The sequence below is a fragment of the Spermophilus citellus genome, assembly GCF_964194105.1.
Source record: "Spermophilus citellus genome assembly, chromosome: 6".
Taxonomy (NCBI): Eukaryota; Metazoa; Chordata; class Mammalia; order Rodentia; family Sciuridae; genus Spermophilus; species Spermophilus citellus.
In genome coordinates, this window is record NC_138187.1 from 84,065,994 (window position 1) to 84,089,925 (window position 23,932).

The 23,932-nt window shown below is 35.7% G+C and overlaps 1 protein-coding gene across 4 annotated transcripts in view; it reads right to left on the reverse strand.

Moving 5' to 3' along the window:
- Positions 1 to 2,019: 2,019 nt before the first annotated feature.
- Positions 2,020 to 23,932, reverse strand: part of SEC61A2 (SEC61 translocon subunit alpha 2) — a 30,818-nt gene continuing 8,905 nt past the window's right edge. The window contains exons 4-13 of one of the 4 annotated variants that reach the window (XM_081298600.1): positions 21,416 to 21,494; positions 15,271 to 15,402; positions 15,023 to 15,132; positions 10,290 to 10,443; positions 9,192 to 9,352; positions 8,609 to 8,733; positions 8,111 to 8,180; positions 5,752 to 5,943; positions 4,997 to 5,073; positions 2,020 to 2,764 (exon numbers count right to left, since the gene is read on the reverse strand). In XM_081298600.1, the coding sequence (XP_081154726.1) occupies positions 2,578 to 2,764; positions 4,997 to 5,073; positions 5,752 to 5,943; positions 8,111 to 8,180; positions 8,609 to 8,733; positions 9,192 to 9,352; positions 10,290 to 10,443; positions 15,023 to 15,132; positions 15,271 to 15,402; positions 21,416 to 21,494 (1,287 nt within the window). In that variant the 3' untranslated portion in view covers positions 2,020 to 2,577. Of the gene's footprint in view, positions 2,765 to 4,996; positions 5,074 to 5,751; positions 5,944 to 8,110; positions 8,181 to 8,535; positions 8,734 to 9,191; positions 9,353 to 10,289; positions 10,444 to 15,022; positions 15,133 to 15,270; positions 15,403 to 21,415; positions 21,495 to 23,932 lie in introns of all 4 variants that reach the window. The other 3 variants (XM_081298599.1, XM_081298602.1, XM_081298601.1) reach the window with 3 other exon arrangements.

The window sequence follows — 23,932 nt, forward strand, 5'->3', positions numbered from 1 at the left end:
GGGGCACTAATATCGTGATGTCAAACCAGAAGTATAGGCAGTAAGATTAGCTAACACTTGAAGCCCAAACTGAAGGGAAACATGGGGATAACTGGTGCATGCCATCCCTGAAGTCCATGACCCAAGAGTTCTACCATTGTTCCAGGGCCATTTAATTTCTCAGCTTCCAACAGCTCCAACATAATTGCCTTTTCAGTTTGGCCTCTCAAAGAAGTCAGAATGAGGCCAGGCATGGTGATGCATCCTTGTAATCCCAGGGGTTTGGTAAATTGAGGCAGGAGGACTATAAGTTGCAAGGCCAGACGTAACAATTTAGCAAGACCCTAAGCAACTTGAGAGAGATCCTGTCTCAAAAAATGGACAGAGGATGTAGATGTAGCTCAGTGATAAAGCACCCGTGTTCAACTCCCAGTACCATCTCCTGTTTCCAGCCTGGATCTAGGGTAGGCCCCTCAGAACCATATAAGTAATATAAAGGTTTCAGATAAAAGCAGGTACAAAAATGCTCCAATCTATGGGTTCACCATCTGACCCAGAGGTAATATTATGAATAGAAATTTAAGCTCCTGGGGCTGTGTCTCAGCAGTAGAACGGTTGTCTAGCACATGATAGGCACTGGGTAAAATCCTCAGCCCCACATACATAAATAGAATATCCAGTTGGATATTTATTTATGTGTATGTTATAGTTATATAAATGCTGCTCATACATGTGGTGAAGAGAATCAAACCCAGTGCCTCACACATGCGAGGCAAGCACTCTACCACTGAATACAGCCCCAGCCCTCATACATGTCATACAGTAAGACTTAAGGATGGATATTATTACAGGACTCTAGAATTTTATAAATCAAGTTTACTGTCCTTCTAAGAGTGAAGATGTAGCTCCATCTCCTTGCTACAACAGTAACTTTTTCTATGCCTCTCTACTTAACTTTAAAAATCATGGATATCATGATTCCTCAAAGGATGTATCCTATCATTTCTGATATTACTCTCCTCCTTTGAAATCAAGAAGAGACTCCAGCACTCCAATTCTTCCAAAGCCACTCCTTACAGGAGTCATCTTCAAGGAGTGAGGCTTATAACCTGGCCTTTCTTTCTTCCCAAGAGTCACTTAGAAGCAACAGCTAACTCCTAGAACCATCCCTAGTGCTGTTCACATTATCTGTGAACATCAAAAGGTTGTGCCTTGGAGATTAAGTCAGAGTCTAAACACTGCAGTCTGGGTGTTTTCGCTGGTCAGCACTTAAAAAGTGATTTAACAGGGCCTGGATTGTGGCTCAGCAGTAGAGCACTCACCTAGCAGGTACCAGGCACTGGGTTCAATCCTCAGCACCACATAAAAATAAATAAAGGTATTGTGTCCAACTACAACTAAAATATACACACATTTTTTTAAAAAAAAATGATTTACAAAGAAGTACAAATTCAAATAGAGACACAATATTGTTTTGAGACCACTGTTTTCCTGTCCCCTTCCAAATATTAATCACATGAATGAGTACCTTTAAATTAGCTGCTGTTCAATAATTTCAGATTAAACATTAAAGTGTATATTACATTTGTCCTCTTTGAACAAGCATCTCAGAATGGGCTTGATGTAAATACAGTGAACTTAAACAAGTAATCTTAGAGAACACTTAATATCAGTTTCCTTTATTTTTCCAACACAACTGAAACAGTTTTATTAAATAAAAGTTTATTGTCTACTGTTTACACTCATGTTGCTGCTATAAGTACAACAGACTTAAATTCCTAGCATGAATTACTCATTGTTCACCCCCACTGAACTACAGACATTGCTTGAGAATTAGATCTTTGCTTTAGGGATTTAAAAAAAGAAAAGAATTGGGGCATATCATCTTGAAAGAGTATTCTCAAGTGACTGGCTGGAATTAGAAGGCATAGCCAATACAGTCAAACAGCACAGATTATGCTGTCCCTGGGAGGAAAGGAGGAATGAAAAACAGGAAGAGTAATCAGAAGCAATTGTTTCTGGCAACAGAAATACCGTCAATGCTTGATTTTGCTCATGTGGGCTAAGTGGCTGCTTTGGGAAGGAAAAAATAAAAGATGGGAATAGGGATGGAGCGGGAGGGGAAGGAACATGGATACTATGAATTAAAAAAGTATAAAAAGTAATTATCTAAAATATAGATTAGATATAAATGTTCCAGAACTCATCAGATAAGCTCAAAAATACTGGAAAGTGGCAATTTGAACTACATTTATTTTTAAACAAGGGGGGAATATTAAGTGTTTTGAATGTTGTGTGCAAAACTAATCCATGTCACCCTCTCACTGTTGTGATTTGACACAGCAAGGTAGATGCATTGGTTTCCAGCATTACAGGCAACACTAGATGTACACTTTTTAACGAATAATGTAAACTTCAGTTTTAAGGCAGCTGGTACTAATGCTGCACACAGGCTTAGCTCCATGCCCATTTCAGAAATGGGACTGTTAGCACTTGAAAACAAGAAACTGAGGGAGGAAAAGGGGAACCAGCATTATTTGACAAAAACGTGTCAAAATGTTTTCCCTTTCACACACACAAAAAGAAATATTTGAACATTTAGAAAAACAAAGCACCCATCCCACCAACTTCAGCCTGTTCCTTAACAAATATTTCAAAATACTGATAAATAATTGTGACTGCAAGTAGAATTCCAGTGCCAGATCCAATGGCCCCAAGGAAGTCAGCTAACACCGACAGGGCGCCAATGCACAAGCCACCAAATGCAGCTGCAGTGGGGATATACCTAGAAGACAAAACCCTTAGTCAGGCAGTGCAGCAGAATGTGAGAAGTGACAGAAATAAGATGGCAAGGTTGCTTCTCTAAAGAAATACAAATTAATCAAATGGGAAGAGTATAGTATTGATGGGTTGTACATAATGGACGACACACTGATGAGAAACTGTGATTAAGGCAATGACTTGACTCCCATATTTTTAAAAAAAGGCTAACAGCCAAAAAAGGCAATATGTAATTTTTAGGACAGAAGATCAGAACCCTGGGCTGAGATTTTAATTTTTAAACAAGTAACCTTTACTTTCCTTCATAGAGTGAAAAGTAAATTTCAAAATGCTTTCTACATGTCAACAGATGGAACAAAATTTTGAAGATCCTCTTCAACAGTGATTCAGCCTTAGTTGACATTGGAATTATGAGGAAAATTGTTTTTAAACAATGGATTTTTATTTAAAATAAGGGTGGGAGGATCTGGGGGATATAGGAAATGAAAAACAGAATGGCAGAATGATGGCAGTTCCTGAAGCTAGAGGATCATTACAGCACTCCACCAGAGTGTGCTGAAACAATTAAAAAGTTCACGTGAAAACACTAGTGCCTTTTCGACAAGTCGTGCTGGAGTAACTGGACACCCATCACACAACACAAAATGAACTCAAAAGTGCATCGCAGACCTACACGGAGAAGCTGAAACTTCTTGGAGAAAACAGGAATACAACTTGAGTTTGGCAATGCTTTTTTAGTTACTACACCAAAAGCATCCAAAACAAAATAAACTTGGGTTTCATCAAAATTAAAAACTTGTGCATCAAAGATCATCATCAAGAAAGTGAAAAGCCAGGCATGGTGGCTCACTCCTGTGACATGAATGCTGAGGCAGGAGGATTGAAAGTTCAAGGCCAGTCATAGCAACGTAGTGAGACCCTGTCTCAAAATTTAAAAGGACTAGAGTCATAACCCAGTGGTAAATCAGCTCTGGATTTAACCCACTGTATCAAAAAGAGAAAGTGAAAAAATAACCAACAGAATGGAAGAAAATATTTGAAAGTCGTATCTGACAATTGTATTAAAAAAATAAAAATCCAAACCCAATTCTTAAAACTAACAAAAAGACAACCCAATTAATTAAAAATGAGCAAGGGATCTGAACAAATATTTCTTCAAAGAACAAACAGCATAAATAGCCAATAAACACTTGAAAAGATGTGCAACATCACTGGTCATATGGAAAATCAAAACCACAATGAAACCTCTCCATACACACTAGGAAAACAAAACTCAAAACATTAAGAGCTAGTGCTGGTGAGACATGCAGCATATGGAACTTCATCCACTGCTGGAGACTGTTGCAGCCACTCTGGGAAGCAGTTTAGAAGCTCCTCAGTATATTAACCAGTTACTATATGACCCAACACTTCCCCTCCTAGACTAATGAAAATGTACATCCACACAAAACCTATACAAGTATGTTTGCAACAGCATTATTCGTAATAGACAGAAAGTGGAAACAACCCAAATTTCTATCAGCCAATGAATGGATAAACAATGTAAAAAAGTCATACAATGGAATATTATTCAAGAAAAAAAGAATAAAGTAATGATACATACTACAGCATGGATGAACAGGCAAAGTGAAAGAAGTCATCCACAAGAGTACATATTTATATGAAAAATTATACAGAATGTACAAAATAGATAAATCTATAGAGATAGAAAGTGAAAAGTAGTTGCAAGGGGTGAAGGGAGTGAGGGTGGGGTCAGTATGAAGACTAGTGGGTTAGTGAATGAAGAATAACAGTTGAGGGATGAAAAATTAGATTGTAATATTGTTCTAAATTAAAAACCCTATACTTCAAATAAGTACATCACACATTATGTAAATTACTGTCCAATAAATCTGTTAACACCCGATGACAAAACAAATCACTATTTCTGAAGGTGGGACAGTAGTACTTTATAAAAGCCCCTTGGAGATTTTATGTCCAGCCAGCCAACAATGAATACTGATCTATATCATTTTCACACTGGACTGATCATAATTTCAATTAAAATTCTTTGCTTAGGGGTCAGTTTTAATATGGAGAACAATTTAAGTTTTGCATTAAATTTGTGTTCTCTTGTGTGATGTAGAGGAGTCTACTTTTTGATAAGCATTTGAACAGATAAAGTGATAACAATTAGTGATGAAAGACTGAAATGCACCCACTCCTATGAAGGACTGACTCTAATAGGCTTGCTTACCTGTTAAGCTCATGAACCATAGAGGTATCTCTGTGACCCCTCATTACCATTTGCTGTTCTTTTAGCTGTTTAGCTACCTGCAAGAAAAGAAAATAATTTTTTTTCAAAATCAAACTTCTTTTTCTCATACTAGGTATTAAACCCAGAGGCATTGTATCACTGAACTACGTCCCCAGCCCTTTAAAATTTTATTTTGAGACAGGGCCTCCCTGCCCAGGCTAGCCTCAAACTTGGGATCCTCATGTCTCAGCATTCTGAGTAGCTGGAATTATAGTTGTGCACCACTATGTCCAAAGTCTTAACAGCTCACTGTTTGCTATCATTTCTGTGTGAAGTGCTTTCCACACACTAAAAAGTATAATGCAAGAACCTTGAAGTTAGATTTGTATCATGCCCATAAAACCTGAAAAGAACTAAGGCCTCAATGCTGCCAACTACATGTTACTCATACCCTAAACCAATGTTTCTCAACCTTTTATTTTTCTCATTATCACCTCCCTAAAGAGAAACTGAATTTACTAAGGAAAAGATTTTGTTAGGTAGGGTTGAGTTTTGGAGGAAGAAAAAACATTATATTAAGGATTTTTCACCTTGCAGGAACTGATTTCTTGCCTGTTGGGTATAATATTGCCTCATTACAGAATGTATGAACAAAACATAAGTATAAATTACAAAAGTAAGAGTATGTCTATTACTGGTTTCACACCTAAAAAAAATAAAATAAAATAATTATTTCAAATAAACCAAATACTTACATCTTTGGCTGAGGAACCAGACACTTCTATCCATGTCTTAGAAAAGAATGCACAGGATCCCAACATGAAAATGATATAAACAACCACATGGACAGGGTCCTCAAATATGGCACCCATGGACTCAGGAGGAGAAAGATAGTAACAGAGGCCGCCGACAGGGTAAGAACGAGCAGGTCCTCCCCCACTGACATCCTACAGAACAAGAATAAAGAGGACACATGTCCAACCTGACTGATCAAGAATGTTTTCTTCTTTTTTAGTGGTAGGGACAGAGCTAATGGCCTGATATATTCCAAGTACTCTACCACTGAGCTTCACCCTCAGACATTTGAGATGTTGCCCAGATTGGTCCCAAACTCCTGGGCTCGAGTGAGCTCATAAGCCTCCTGTATAGCTGGGGTTATAACAGGTTGGAATACATTTTTATGAATTTCAAATTTCTCAGATATTATTATAGTGTTTTAAGTTTAAAGTGCCTAGAGCCAATGATTCTGTATAACTACAGGAGTTAAGTTTTATTTTGTTTTGTTTTAGTTTTTTTTTTTTAAACTTTTGTTTATTTATTTTTATGTGGAGCTGAGGATCGAACCCAGTGCCTCACACAGGCTAGGCAAGAGCTCTACCACTGAGCCACAACCCCAGCCCAGGAGTTAAGTTTTGCATCTATTACTTCACTCTTTTAAAATTGTATAGCATCGATGATGTACCATGCATTTTGAATATATTAACAGAAGAGTAATTTTTTGTAAATTTATAATTATATCCTACAAAATCTTTTTTTTCAAAACCTCTTTCTGAATATAGGAATATGATCACAATCTCTTACATTCAGAACCTCAAATTTTCTAAATTATGTTAAGAGTATCCAACTAAAGGTCTTTAATGATTATTACAAGTATTAATAATACAATCAAAATGTTGACAAAAAACAGCTCATTGCCTAAACTTCATATGTTTTGTTATTATAAGAAATAGTCTTTTCAGGGTCTGCGGATATATCTCACTGGTAGAGTACTTGCCTAGCATGTGTGAGGACCTGGGTTCAATCCCCAGTACCAAACAAAGGAATAAATTTTTTTAAAATGTTGAAAAGAAATAATATTTTCATAAATATTTATAATAATGGGGTTCTTATAGAAATAAAAATGGGAATAGCATGTATTTGCTCATATTGACATCTTAGGTCAGAAGGGTAGGAAAACAATTTGGGTTTGTAATGATTAAAATATCTGGTTCCTGAATTTAAAATCTTCAAAAAATTATTTACTGTGCTCTAGAATCACAAATCCCAGATCGAAAGCACTGTTTTCAGGCCAATTCAATTTACCAATAATTCTCCCATTAAAAAGAATCTTACTCAAAATCACAACACTATCTATACAGAGCCAACTCCTCAGTACATTTATTGCTATGAAATTCCTATCATGGTAATAACTATTGCTGGATGAATAAGGGAGGGACTACATCCTCCTCCTCCTCATCTTCATCCCCTTCTCCTAGTTATAATTGCCAGAATACAAAATGTAATTAAATTTCTGTTAAATGAATAGAAAAGGAGTATTATGAATAAAAGGAATCCTATTCTCTTCAATTAACATTCTAAATTAACTGTCTTTTCTGCTAACTTTAAGTATTTTAAATTACTTTCAGTAAAAGCAGAAGGATGTTACCTCAAGTTATAGTGCAAAAGACAGCATATTAAAATAAATACTCAGAATAATAGCACCATATTCCAAGAATGAGTATTTAAAAATACTGGTTTTAGCAGAATGTGAATCTTAGAATTATATACTCCACAAAAGAATATAAGAAGTTAAGGCTTTTTGGGTTTTGTTTTTAAGTATTTTTAGTTGTAGATGGACACAATACTTTTATTTATTTTTATGTGATGCTGAGGATCAAGCAAGCACTCTACCACTGAGCTACAGCCCCAGCCCAAGGATTGTTTTTTTTTAATTTGTTTGTTTTTTGTTTTTGTTTTAAATTTTATAATTTTAAGAAGGAAACTATTCCTTTGTCAGATGATAGAAGTTTAAACAAATCAAAATTTCACCACTAGTAGAAACTCACACCTCAAAAGCAACATGGCTGGGCTGCTTTAGAAGAAGTTATTATAAAGAGGATCTATAAAAGAAAAGTCAGAATTTAATGGATTCTTTTTTTAACTCTTGTTACTTTGTTAATTACATGCTGATTTCCAGCCCAGTTAATCACAAGCTAGTTTACTGCCATTCAGGCCATAAAAATAGAGGGAAAATAGGAAAGAATGATTCTAGTATCCCATATGTTATCTGCAAATTTTAACAAAAAAAAATTGCTACAGGGGCTGGAGATGTGGCTCAAGCGGTAGTGTGCTCGCCTGGCATGCGTGTGGCCCGGGTTCGATCCTCAGCACCACATACAAACAAAGATGTTGTATCCGCTGAAAACTAAAAAATATTTAAAAATTCTCTCTCCCTCTCTCTCTCTCTCTTAAAAAAAAAAAACTGCTACAGACAACATAGGAATAAGACTACAAAATAAGAAATCACTTTTCATGAAAGCAATTGTGATTTCAGACTAATTTGAAAATGCTTCCTAGAAAGTAAATAGTAAAAACTACTTGATCCATCTTAGTTTTACAACACTTACCAATTCTAGATAAATAAACTCTGTTATAGGCAAATTAATCTGAAAATGTTATAGCAACTGCTTTAATGTCTATCTCATTCAGTTAAAAATAGAACCATGAAATGAAAATTGTATTAAGTTATAATACTTAATATAAATAAATGAAATACTCACAGCCCACTGTCCTAGTAAATTTACTAAAAAGTTGCCACTAAATCGAACAGACAGCATCTGGGAAATAACATACAGATTTGAAACCAGAGCAGACTGAAGAATAATGGGAATGTTCGAGGTGTAGAAGAGCTTGATAGGATAGCTACTGTACTGTCCTCGATACCGGGCCGACTTAATTGGCAAGTCAACACGAAATCCCTAAAAAATGAAATGAAGAGTAAGTAAAAAGAACTGTACATATCAAGAAAAGAACACAAGTAACAGAAGGGGGCATGAAAAGAAAATGCAGGGGCTGGGGATGTGGCTCAAGCGGTAGCGCGCTCGCCTGGCATGCGTGCGGCCCGGGTTCGATCCTCCAGCACCACATACAAAACAAAGATGTTGTGTTCGCCAATAACTAAAAAATAAATAAATATTAAAAAAAAAAAAAAGAAAATGCAAACCAAAAAGCTCCCCTTTTCATACACCAACTTTTTCTTCTATTTCATATACACCAATATTTTACAGCTTCAGACTAGAGGGTAAAGAATAGAATTATTTGCTTGACTTAGATCTTGAAACACTGGCAGGTTAGACACCATCATTTCAAATGGTATTCTTTAAGAACAAAATAAGAATTCACATCCCATTTACTTCAGTGAAAAGATTTTACTTACCTGAAAATATATTACAACAGCAAACACGAAAACTGTAGCAATGAGGTTCATAAGATTGGGCAAGTTCTGCCGGTAAAAAGCTTCCCTTAAAGCTCGGACTTTGTCTGTTCTGGTTGCCAACAAATGAAACAGAGCTATGACTGCACCCTCAAACTCAGTACCTGAGAAATCAAGACAGAAACAAACTGTACAGGTCTTTTCCAAAACTGTCTCAAAGGTCAAAACAAATAACCTGAAACTCCAAAGGAATTCACCACTTTTGCTTTACAAAGCAGATTCTAAACACATTTAGGTCACTGAGGCAAATCTATCTTTTTGTATAAATCTGAAGTTTTCTCAAGAGACTACTCTTTATGAAAATATCCAAAGTAGGATTCTACCAAAGAAAATATTTCATTCATGAAGATTTGCCTCCTCTTTATACTTTAGGGAAAGGAAAGGAATATTTTTAGGAAAAATAGAAAAGTAGCAAAGCAGAATAGAAATGTCAGAATCAAAGGATATAGGGTGACTCTATCAAGCTCACTTTTACGTTTATTGTAACATTAATAAACCATCATTGATATTTTCTTAAGGCTGGCATCAGAGTTTGATGTTAATCGGTTAGACAGGATGACAACTGAGAAAAATGGAGAGGGGTAAAGGAGAAAAACAGAATGGAATCTTTCAAAACTTAGATGCTATTACAAAGCCAATTAGAGGAAAAGCAAAAGTATAAGTGCTCCCTGAAGATACGGTATGAGACAGTCTTTTCGCTTCAGAAATCCTGACCCACTTTTCATCCCTTTAGGAATACTGCAGTCAGTCAGACAAGTGACTTCTGCAGCAATGGATTAAGATCAACAAACAACATTTTTAAGATCTGTTTGCAATCACTGAAATTTTAAATGAGCAGAGGCTAATACATAGTTATCATTCTTTGTGAAGTACTATTGCAGACTCTACACATCTCTGCTTATCAAGTTTTGAACAAATAGCATTTGTTGTCTCCTGGGGCAGCAAACCAGAATGGCTACAGGCATGTATTGCTACATTATGGACTCATGTCCAGCACACATCCAGCAAAACTCGTGCAGTTGCAGTCACTGTGCAATGTACCTCTGCCAGTGTTAATGGTAGTGGGACTAAAGGCCTTCCAGACAATGGTTTCACAGATGTTGGTGGCAATAAAGAGGGAAATACCAGACCCCAAGCCGTAACCCTTCTGTAGCAGCTCATCTAACAGCAGCACAATCAAACCAGCAACAAACAACTGTGGGGAAAGAAATGCATGTAAGCGGAAGCAAGAATAAACTCAAGAAAGAAGGGAGATGAACACCATGGACTATTTCAAAGTACTGGCATTTTCAATTATCAAACCTAATTGTTGCAGTATCACTATTGGGAGTTTTTGACCTGCTTTAGTTTTAGTCAAAGCCAATTCTGAAAATCAGAGGATCAGAAATATTGTTACATTATAAAGCAGACATTTCAACTTTTAAAGTATATTTATAATATCTGAATAGTTTCTCTTACAATGTTTAACCAGGGCCTATTTGAAAAAGCACACTAGAACAAATATGATCACAGCTATATAGAATTTGACAGCAAGAAACTAAAAACATCCCAAATACCCCCAAGTAAGTAAAAGGCTGAAAGAATTATAGAATAATACCAAGATGCAATTTTACAGTTTCCATTTAAGAGTAAGTATGAGGACTATGTTGATACTTCTCAAAAAGTAATATGTATATAATATTTTACATATTATAAGTACTACATATGTCTAGAATAAGTCAAAAAGTAAAGCACACATTAATTTATATACACAGGTTATAATCAATGTAAAAACACATTCTATTCTTATGAGGGACAAAGATTGGATGTAAATTGAAGACAGTTAAAAATTTGCCAGGTACTTAAGCTCATAATTTTTTTAAAAAATGAAAGCATACTAACTTTAATTTTGTGATATTGAACATTCTTAACTTTCTTCTTGGAGAAGACATTTCTGTAAAAGCATGCATCAATTAAAAACAATCCATAGCCTTGCAAGTGACCTCCTCAGTCATATGACTCCTTCCCGACTTGAATAACCTAATCAAGAGGGGAAGAAAATATGCTTCTATGCCCCCAATTTCATACAGGTCACCCCTCCTTTTTTTTTTTTTTTTTTTTTTTTTGGCAGTGGTGGGCATCTAACCCAAAGTCTCACACATGCTAGACAAGTGATCTACCACTGACACTATAAAGAGAACCTCCTACAGAAGTGAGGAAGTCACTTCAATTCCTCCCAGCTCTGAAGCCATTCATCTCATTATCTACTCACTTTATCTAAGATCACCTGTCACTACAGTACATGATTTAAGCATGCTTACCTTATACAATGTTGTTTTTTCCTTAACTCCTATTTCAGGGGTTGTACAAAGCCTAACTTTTCTACCTAAGGTCTTTTAATTTAACTTTCAATTAACTGGAAAAGGGTACAATTCTCAAAACTTCTACGAGAGATCACCTATACTGTTTGAAAACCAAGTTTGACATTTTGACAAAATAAGAGAGAAGTGAGGAGTTAGTACTAGATTTTGCTTTGACAGCAATTATGTAACGAGTGAAGACTTCAAGCACAGATACAAAAACCCATTTCCACACAGGGAATACCAGCTGTCCACAAACTGTCAAGCAACCAGACTACATTATCATGTGCTCTGATAAACGACCTGTCCCAAATCACAGGGCAGCTCTGGAATAACTGTAATTCTCCAGACCCCCTGTGTTGGAACAGTGTCAGTCAGACTACAGAGTAGTTCATCAATATCCTGTGAAAATCAGACTCAAGTATTTCTAGTGGGAAAATGAAATGATGAAGAAATCTGAGAAATGTTTTTTATAATTAAGGGAATAAGATTAAAGAAGCTAAAAATCATGCATGCCTTTGAAAAAGGAACCAAATCAGGAAGAAACAGCAGTATCTCCATGACTAGCATTGTAAAAATAGAAGAGTACCTGCATTTACATGTAGAATGTACATCTATGTACATTATGAACATCTGGAGTGAGTGTAAAAGTACCACTTCACATTTCCAAACTAGACACACACACACACACACACACACACACATATACATACACACACACACCACTTCATACAAAATATACTTACCTTTACTATATGCCGTGCACATTGATATTTTCTACTTGTGTTTTAAAGATCTTAATCAAGTCCCACTACTTAGATTTCAAAACCCATTAATAGAAAAACACTGGCCATGTGAATAAGACAAGACAAATTAAGATGAGAAATACCTTCCATAAAAGCATGCAAGCAGTTTTCAAAACCTATGTTTCTAGGTGAAAACACTGATGTCCAATCATAGCTCTTCAGTGTATCCACATATTTTCAATGTTAGCAATGCCTTGAAAAGACACAAATGTGTCACTGCCCACCTATAATCAAACATGACATATTTCTTTGTACATTAATACTAGAAGAGTTAACCATAACACAAACATTTGTACACCAGAATTTACTTGAAGAAATTAGTACATATAAACTTGTTTCATTTTTAAAATATAACAATTTTTATATTTGTGAATACTGAAAATAAATATCAAAATAGTGTAACTCCATTTTATATAAATTTAAATCCATAGTTGACTCTCTAAAAGGTCAATCCTTATCTAACTAACACAGAGTTGTTCACCTAAGGTCACTTAGGATTCCAAATATATCCTTAGGAAGGTACTAGAGAAATAATGCATAATATTCTGAGAGCTAGATGCCAGTTCTCAATGTTTTGTTATTGTTGTTTGTTGTTTGTTTTAATCAGGGTTCTTTTGGGCTGAGGGTATGGTTCAATGATAGAATATATGCTTAGCATTCTTGAGGCCCTAGATCCTGGGTATATATAATCCTCCTCCTCCCACCAAAAAAACCAGGGTTATCTTAAACTAGGGTCACCAGAAACTCAGAGGCTGAGGCAGGAAGACTGCAATTCGAGGCTAGCCTTAGAAATTTAGAAAGGCTCTGAGCAACTTAGCAAAACGCTGTCTCAAAATAAAAAACATAAAGGGCAGGAGTTATAGCTCAGCTGTAGAGCCCCCCCTAGGCTCTTTCTCCAGAACCAAAAAAAAAAAAAAAAAAAGATGGGCTACGCATGTAGCTCATTGGTAGAAGGCTCATCTAGCATGTATGAGTTCCTGTGTTTGATCCCCAGCACTATAAAATAAGGCAACAAATGGCCTATTAGTATCCTCAACAATGCCATCAGTATATGAAAAGATCCTAAGCACTGTATATTAAAATCCAGTCACCAGAGTATCTTCTCTCCCCATCCATTTCATTTTTGTCTTACAATTCCAATTATTATTCCAATTTTGTCATGTAAAAGTGATTGATAAATGAAGAAATAAATATTATTTTCTAAGAAAATGTATCTTATACCAAGTGAGAACACACCGGGGTTAGAAAGCTACCGAAAACCCAATAATCCATTAAAAATTCCTGACCTCATCAAAAGATCAACTAGTTCTATCATATTAGAAAAGCTATCTCTATTGTCAATGATGCCAATAAATATTTAAACAATTTAACTCCTTGTTCTGAATCATGCTCACTAAAACAATCTTACTTATTATGATTTGCTCCCTATGTAAGGTCTCTCATTAAAAAAAGAACACTCAACCATACCAGTCTGGGGATAGTCCTACTTCTCCATATATAACACACACACAGACACACAAACACCAAATGGTATTTGGGGCTATTTTAAAATTTATTTCTCAGCTCAATCTTTTGAATCCTAAGAAAAAATGTTCTATATTCTAATTTCATAGAGTGGCCAGGATGATACATTTCCAAGAAAACCAAGACACGATACTACTCACTATTAAATAACTTAAGCAAACTTCTTTTCAAAACACAATACTATTCTGTAATTTAAGTACAATCTACTCTTGGGTAATTTCTCCAAGTGGCTCTTAAACAATGTTCAACAGAGAAATATCTTCTAAATTTTACATCCCAAACTTTAGGGTACTTAGTACATTGATAATTATGTTGGCTTTTTAAAAATTCCATTTAAAATTGTCCTTTAAAAAAAAAACTCATATAATATACGTGTGTATTTATAGTATTTCATTAACATTAAGAAATTGCCAATAAATAAATAAATATATAAGAATAAGAAATTGTTATTTTAAACACCATTATTTTGTGTGCCAACAAAGACAATACTCCCAATTAATCTATGGTACAATATCTTATAACAAAAAATCTTCATATTCTTATTAAAAATAGATATTTTAAACTTTTATCATCTATCTTGTTTTTTCTGTGCCTTTCTATATACAAAATTGTTTTAACAATAAATTACAAAATATTTAAGACACTTCAGACAGCAATTTAACCTGAACACTTATTATATCAACAGTGCACATAACCAACTGATGTAATGACAATCTGAGCAACTATATCCAAGCAGACACTCATGCACTGCAATGACAACTTCTGTGACTGCCACCTGGCTGACAGCAATTACAAGCCACTATTAACTATAGGAAAACATCCTGATTGTAGAGACATCAAATGTGAAAAATGTATATCTCAGAATCAATGTAATTCAGGTGATCAATAGTTCTTTAAAATATTGTACAACTCTAAGGTTGTTAGAATAAATTTTAATTTTTACATCTCCCAATTTATACACATCACTTCAGAAATCAAAATATTATAATAAAATAAAACAATGTAAAAGGACATGAATATAACAATTACTAAAGAATTGTTAGAAAAGAAAAAAAAAGAATTAAACTGCCTTATTTTCTGCATATGAAAATGTAAGATTTCTTACCTGAATAATGATAAGGAGACAGATCCCAGCACCCATTTCCGCAGGGTCTCCGTACATTCCGGTCATGACATACACAATGGCTTGCCCAATGGTAATGATCATACCAAATACTGACAAAAATTGGGGGAAAAGGATTATAGGCTTACAACCAAAGACAAAAAAAAAAAAAAAAAAAAGATTACAGAAAATATCTTTGCCACAATCATTCCCAAATTTGGAAAAGGCTCTTTAATTGTATTAATGCTCACGTTTCTGGGCTCCATTGAATAGAGCTCTATCTTTGGGTGTATCTCCCACTTCAATGATTTTGGCTCCAGCTAACAACTGCATAATCAAACCAGATGTTACAATCGGGGAGATACCCAACTCCATTAAAGTTCCTGTAAGGGAAAAGAGTAAACAATTTTACTGTATACAACACAGATTAATTTAGAAACCACCAAGTCCTAAATGGCATTTCTAGGGACACATATTTAAGTGTTGGCAAGCAAATTTTCACTCATTAAACATTAATTGCTAAAAAAAAAAAAAAAAAAAGCTCTCATTTATTAACACAACACTGCATTGGATAAAAAAAATTACTATAAGTATAAAAAGAATGTTTATTTCTATAAATTCTAAATTTAAAATGTTAAAGAAATCTGTAGGAAGCCATTCTGACACGTGATTGGGTGACTCCCGTTAAGGGCCTGAGGCGCTTTGGCTGTGTAGAAGCTTTCCCGACCCTTTCCTGATGAGAGAGCCCATCCGTGTGGGGGTGTGCCTGACCACTGACCCCGGGGACCCAATCACTGACCCTGACCTTGGAGTGCAGCCCCCCTCAACCTTCATTGGATGGAATTCTCCCCTGAATCTCTTGTTCCCCAATAAAGGGCTACTCCCAGGTGTGTTCGCTCTCTCTCTCTCTCCTGCTAGCCCTGAGTAATCCTCGCTGCCCTGCTGGGCGGCTAGAGGTGGGAACCAGAGAGGTGAGCCGTCTCGGACCTAGCAATATAAATAAGGTACTGTCTGTGTGTTTTATTTCGATCTCTTCTAACTAACTTTATGCCTAGAACCTCATTAATGAAACCACTGCGCAGGCCGCGTGGTAGAGAAATCCTTTTTAAAAAGAAATCTTCCAAGGCCAGGACCACAGTTAAGTGGTAAAAGTGTGGTCATCGCTACCAATTAAGAAAAAAGAAACTCAAATTTAAAAACAAAAAAACCCTAAGATTTCTGTCCAAGTAGTTATTTTTAAAACTTAAAGCTTTTTTTATAAATGCAAAACAAAAACTGCCTAACAAGCCCAAAAATTACATACCAAGTTAATAAAAGAGGATACTGAAGAATATTTTGTAACTCTTCTAAGGTAAAATTTAAAATTACCTAGGAAGTAACCTAAACCATGCAGAATATTTAGTGACATAAATAATGCTCATGATATAATAGTGGTTAGAAAAAAAAATAGAAAATAGTTAAGTACATTAGAGTGCATTTTAAGTGGTAAATTAACTTATTATTTTAATCTAGTCATTTAGATATTTATTGTTGCTCTTCATCTCAGTGGGATTATGAATGATTTTCCCTCTTACACTTATGAATCTTTTCTTTACAAAAAATATGTATTGCATTTATAGTGAAAATTAATAAAACTAAATATGCTAACTGTTCAGGGAGATATGCAGAATAAGTAATTCACATGTTCACAACTTAGGCTTTCATGGGCCACTCTGTCACATCACTCTCTTAAATCTTGGCTTTTATAAATGCCAAAAAGTATCCTCTAATATAAAAAAAATTCTATTGAAAGAAGATTTTTTAATTAAATGTATTTTAGGGGAGAATTCTTGATGTCTTATCAGCTACCCCAACAAAGATAAAGACTTTTTATTGTTAAAGGCTTAGAGAAAGAGACAGCTTTTCAAGTCGAATCACCAAAATTTATATATAAATTTATAGATAGATAGTCTATCCTAGAAAGAGATCAAATCAAGCTTTTATGAAAATCTCACACAGGAAATATGGCACTTTAAATCAGAAGAGAAAAGAAAGATAAAAACACCTGGGCAAATGATCGGTCATTTACTGACAATTAAACCTAGATTCATTACCTATATCAAAATAAATGCTGGATATATGGAAAACTTAACAAAAGATAAACAACAAAAGAACCAGAAGGAAATACAAGTAAGTATGCTCATAATACAGAATGTTAACCAGGACAAAAAATCCTAGAAACCATATCGGGAAAGGGCTGGGGATGTAGTTCAGTGGTAGAGCACTGCCTAAACTGTGTGAGGCCCTAGGTTCTATTCCCAGCATCACCAAAAAAAAAAAAAAAAAAAAAGAGAGAGAGAGAGAGAGAGACGGAAGCTATGATTAAATACAACTATGAAGACCTCCATGCAGCAGTTACATAGTTAAAAGAAAAATATTCAAGCCAGGTGTGGTGGCACACGCCTATAATCCCAGTGGTTCTGGAAGCTGAGGCAGGAGGATTGGGAGTTCAAAGCCAGCCTCAGCAACTTCCAGACACTAAGCAACTCAGTGAGACCCTGTCTCTAAATAAAATACAAAATAGGGCTGGGGATGTGGCTCAGTGGTCAAGACCTCCTGAGTTCAATCCCTGGTCCCCCCCTAAAAAAGATAAATATTCAAACACAAATATGACATTGAGTTTCTATCTCTAACATGCAAAGTGCTCTAACAAATCAATTAAAAAGTGAACAAACCAGTTTTTTTAAAAAAATGGATACCGAGTACAGTGCAATCCCACTCAGGAGACTGAGGTAGGAGGATCACAAGTTCAAGACCAGCCTCAAAAATTTAGTGAGGCCCTAAGCAACTTAGTGAGACCCTGTCTCAAATTAAAAAATAAAAAGTTTTGGAGATGTACTTCAGTGGTAAAGCACTCCTGGGTTCAATTCTCAGTTAAAAAAAAAAAAAGGAAAAGAAAATAGCAGATACCTAATATGGCTGCTCCCAAGGATGCTTTCTCAGGAAAACACTGACAATGTAGGAGCAAAACCCCAGCAGGAAACCTGTACTGTCCTTGTACTAACCCTGAAACACTACTCGAAGCTGTTCAAGCCTCCCATAAATACTGGCAATTTGATATTCTGAACTAGGAAATAAAGAATCAGAAAGCTGGGCTGGAGTTGTAGCTCAGTGGTAGAGCACTTGCCTAGCATGTGTGAGGCACTGAGTTCGATCCTCAGCATGACATAAAAATAAATAAATAAAATAAAAGTATCATGTCCGTCTAAAACTAAAAAAAAAAAGGAAACAATCTGAAATTGAATCATGAAGAAAGGCTTTCAAGTCCTTTCAAGTCCCTGCTGCTGAGGTCTAAAAGATGCCCTGGCTTAGTAGTTTACCTGTTTGGATTTCAATAAAGAATCATATCCTTTCAATAAACACCATTTGTGGTGTTTAAACTAGTCAGTAATTTGCTATTATTTATAACAAAAAAAAATTTAAACACTACTGAAAATTTCAGTCACTGAAGAAATACAAATATTCAAAAATAAAGTTCAAGCTCACCAATATATAAACAATTGATGACAATTTTCACCTGATTGATAGACTAAGACTCTTAATAATATCCACTGCTAAAAGAGAATTGGTAATTATCATATATTGTTGATAAAGAGTATAAAATAATATAACCTTTGTGTGTGTCAGGGGTGTGGTGGTACCGAGGAATGAACCCAGAGCCTCACACAATGTAAGAAAATGCTCTGCCACTGAGCTACATCCCCAGTCCCAACCTCCTGGATGAAAATTTATCTAGTGATAATTTAAGCATACGTATCTTGTGACCAAACAGTTTAACTTTCTAGAAATTCTATTAAAACATTACAGGTATGTTGGGCATGGTGGTGCACACCTATAATCCCAGCAGCTCGGGAGGCTGAGGCAGGAGGATCACAAGTTCAAAGCCAGCCTCAGCAACTTAGCAAGGCCCTAAGAAACCCTGTCTTGGGGCTGGGGTTATGGCTCGCCTCGCATGTGCAAGACCCTGGGTTCGATCCTCAGCACCACATAAAAATAACTAAATAAATAGAAGTTATTGTGTTCAACTACAAAAAATAAATATTAAAGAAAAAAGAGGGGGCTACGGATGTGGCTCAAGCGGTAGCGCACTCGCCTGGCATGCGTGCGGCCCAGGTTCGATCCTCAGCACCACATATAAACAAAGATGTTGTGTCCGCCGAAAACTAAAAAATAAATATTAAAAAAAAAAAAGAAAGAAAAAGAAGAAGAAACCTTGTCTCAAAATAAAAAGTAAAAGGGCTGAATGTGGCTCTGTGGTTCAATACCCTTGGGTTCAATCCCCAGTATCAAAACAAACAAAAAATTACAGAACTAGCAGCATAGCTCAGTAGTAGAGCACTTGCTTAGCATGCATGAGGCCTTGATTTAGATCCCCTACACTGAAAACAAATAAATAAAGTTACAGAAGCATACAATACAACCTTCACTGTAGCACTGTTTATCTTATAAAACTGAAGGAAGAATAAACTAAATGCATGATGAGAGACCCAAACGTTTCCTATAACACATAAAACACACTCTCTATTAGTCTCCAAGCCCTTCATGATCTGATTCTCAAAACACATCTGCAACATCCTGTCCTACCATTCTTCCTCCACCTTTCTTTTTAAGTTACGCTGACCCCTCAATGTTCTTCGAACACACCAAGCAAACTCTCACCTCACAGCCTATGCACTTGTTCTTCCCTGGAGTGTTCCTCCCAAGTATTCACATGGACTTTTCTCTCACTTACTGCAGGTCTCTGTCCAAATGTTACCATCCTAGAGCATCTGTCCCCACCCAATATGCTTCATGTAGAATCTAGAACCTCAAATAGAAAATATAAACTCTGACAACTGGGACATCATCTTGTTCACTCTCTATTCTCAGCATCTAGCACAAAGCTTGGTACATAGTAAAAACTCAATAAATAATTACTGAATAAGTAATTAAATAAATCATAGCCTATCCTTATAATGGGATAGTACATGGCCACTGAATGAAGTCTCTCATCTGAGATATTAAATAAAGCAAGTAAAAACATTATATACAGTGTATCATATTTTTTACTTGAAGCATATATACATTTATATATATATGAAGGAATACACAAAGAAGTCTGGGTTAACATTCACCAACCTATCAACTTCCCACGAGCTCCCATTCACAAGTGCAACTTTCACCTTTAGCTTTATATAAATCTGTATATAAATGTCAGTAGATTTAAGCCAGGCACAATGGCATACACCTGTCATCCCAGCTACTCAGGAGGTTGAGACAGGAGGATTCCAAGTTTGAGGTCAGTTGTGGCAACTTAGCAAGAGCCTGTCTCAAAATTTTTAAAAGGCTGGGGATATAACTAAATGATAGAGTGCTCACCTAGGATGCACAGGACCACGGGCAAAATTTCCAGTACTCCATAATTAAACAAAAAATAAGGTGCAAGGTATGGTGGCTGGGTGTGGTGACACATGTTTATAATCCCAGCGACTCAAGAAGCTAAGGCAGGAGGATCACAAGTTTGAGGCCAGTTTGGGCAACTTAGTGAGGCCCTATCTTAAAATAAAAAATAAAAAGGATTGAGGATATATAGTTCAGTAATAGAGTGCCCCAGGTTCAATCCCCAGTACTATAATAATAATAAATAATAATTAATTATTAGTATTATTTAAAAAACAATATTAATTTTATATTCTGAAACACACATGCCGGCTACTTAAACAAGTGCTTTAAAAGAAAAATACAGGGGGGGCTGGGGATGTGGCTCAAGCGGTAGCGTGCTCGCCTGGCATGCCTGAGGCCCGGGTTCGATCCTCAGCACCACATACAAACAAAGATGTTGTGTCTGCCGAAAACTAAAATAAATAAATAAATAATTCTCTCTCTCTCTAAAAATAAATAAATAAAAATAAAAGGCAAAAAAAAAAAAAAGAAAGAAAGAAAAATACAGGCAATCATTATTCCTGAAATGTAAGAAATCTCATGATCCAGGCCCTACCTCATTAGCCTCACTGACCAGCATCTGCCACTCACCACTTCCCAGATTATATCATGCTGTCTTATACTTGTGGGCTTTAGCTCAGACTTTCTCTTACTGTTCTAAAGACTAAACTCCAATTCAAATACATTATCTCCTTTCTGACACTGCAGATCAGAGGTTTCTAGTCTGTGAAAAATCCAAAAACAAGTTTCTCTCTTATTACAATAAATACATGGTAGTGTCACTATTTACATGTTGGTTTCTTCTCCTAGGCCATGAATTTCTGTTCTCATATCCTCTCCCTCCCTGTAAACATTGAAAAATAATTGTTAATGCATGTGTGTATAACTATTTGATGTCACTAGTAATCTAGTGATAAAAAGAAAAGAACTACATACCTCTATTGGATGCAAGAATAACTCTCATCCAGTAGAAAGGATCTGCAGAATCTGATGACATGATTCCAAACAGTGGTATCTAAAATATTGCACAAAATATTTTATGAAAATGTATTATAGGGCTAGGGTTGTGGCTCAGTTGCAGAGTGCTTGCCTAGCATGTGTGAGGCACTGGGTTCAATTCTCAGCACCACATATGAATAAGTGAATAAAATAAAGGTTCATCAATATCAAAAAACAAATTTTTAAATGTATTATATAAATTAACTTTGCATTTCATTTATAATGCATTCATTTAATATTTGCAATACTTTATTTGTGGTGCTGGAGATTGAACCAGGGCCTCACACTTACTAGACAAGTACTTTATCGCTGAGCTACATCCCCAGTTCTTTTTAGGTAGAGAAGGTCTTGCTAAATTGTGAGGCTGGCCTAGAACTTATAACCCTCATGCTTCTGCCTCCCAAGTAGCTGAGATTATAGGCATGGGCCATCATGCCTGGCAGCAATGCATCTTTAAAAAAGATGACTCTTATGTTCTGTAACAAAACAAGCATATTTTAAGGGTAAGATTCTTAAAACAGTCAAAATTATTAGTTGGGTGCATTTCACTAGTAAACACACCTGCCAATACTGACAATGTGCAACAATACAAATACAATTAATACTATTAAACTACACACTAAAAGTGGCTACAATGGTAAAATTTGTTATATTTTTTGTTACTCTCAGGGCTGGGGTTGTGGCTCAGAGGTGAAACACTCGCCTAGCATGCATGAGGCACTGGGTTCGATCCTCAGCACCATATTAAAATAAAATATTGTGTCTACTTATAATTAAAAAATAAATATGAAAAAAAGAAAGAAAGAAATACTCTCAGCGGGGCACGGTGGCACATGCCTGTAATCTCAAGAGACTCGGGAGGCTGAGACAGGAGGATCCTGAGTTCAAAGCCAGCTTCAGCAATGGCAAGGTGCTAAGCAATACAGTGAGACCCTGTCTCTAAATAAAATACAAAATAGGGATGGGGATGTGGCTCAGTAGTCGAGTGCCCCTGAGTTCAATCCCTAGTACAAAAAGAACAGAATTATTCTCATCAGATTATAGGATATGATATCTGCCTAGTCATAGAATAATTTTGCAAAGTTATATACTAATCAATCAAGATCGCATTCATAGTTATAAAACTGAAGATTACATATATAGTAGAATATTACATACACAGTGGAATATTACATATTCGCTAAAAATTATATTACATACACAGTGGAATATTACATATTCGCTATAAATTATAATAACGCAAGGAAGAACTTACAACAGTACATACAAAACAGCTCTCAAACCAGGCACAGTGGCACACAACTGTAATCCCAACAGCTCAGGAGGCTGAGGCAAGAGGATTGTGAGTTCAAAGCAAGCCTCAGCAACTTAGTGAGGCCATAAGTAACTCGGTGAGACCCTGTCTCTAAATAAAATATTTTTTTAAAGGACTGGGAATATGATTCAATGGTTAAGCGCCCCTGAGTTCAATCCCTGGAACTAAAAAAAAAGTTCTCAAACTAGTTTACTCTTGCGTTCCAGGAGATATTTGGCAATGTCTGGAGACATCTTTGGTTGTCATAACTTGGTAGAGGTGATAATAACAGCATCTGTGGGTAGAGGCCAGCAATGTTGCCAAGAATTCTACACTACACAGGAAAGCCGTCCCCTGACAGCAATTATCCTGCCTAAAATTCAGAAGTGCCACTGTTAAGAAACTCTGTTACAAAAACAAAAGTACAGGGGCTGGGGATGTAGCTCAGTGGTAGAAGGTATTGCTCAGCATGTGCCAGAACTGGTTTCAAGTCCCAGCAATGCAAAAATAAACAAGTAAAAACAAAGATTCAAACCATATAAATTAGGGCTGGGGTTGTGGCTCAGTGGTAGAGCGATTGCCTAGCACATGTGAGGCACTGGGTTCAATTCTCAGCACCACATATAAACAAATAACAAATAAAAGTCCATCAACAAATAATAAAATTTTTTTAAACTGTATAAATTAAAAAGTTGAACACTCCCCGTATGGGCCACCAAAATAAAACAAAAAAAGTTGAACACTATAAAAAACATATAGAAAATAAAACTAGGAGTATCTTTTAAAAACTTAAATAGTGATTATCTCTAGCTAGTAGGATTATATTGACTTTTTCTTCCTTATTCAAATAGTGATCATCTCTAGCCAGTAGGATTATATTGACTTTTTCTTCCTTATTCTTTTTAGCAATTATCAAAATATTCTATGATACTTATTAATTTTTAATCAGGACAAAACAAAATACCTGAACTATAGATTGCTTCCTATCATGTGACTCATGTTTAGAATACAGCCTTTAGTCATATCCCTTCTCATCCACAAGAAGATCAGACAAAGAAAAATACATTGCTAATTTCAAAAAGTTCTCTATATGAAACTTGATCTTTTAAAAAATTTCAAAAGATGCTACCAGTAATTTTATTTATTTGCTTATTTATTTA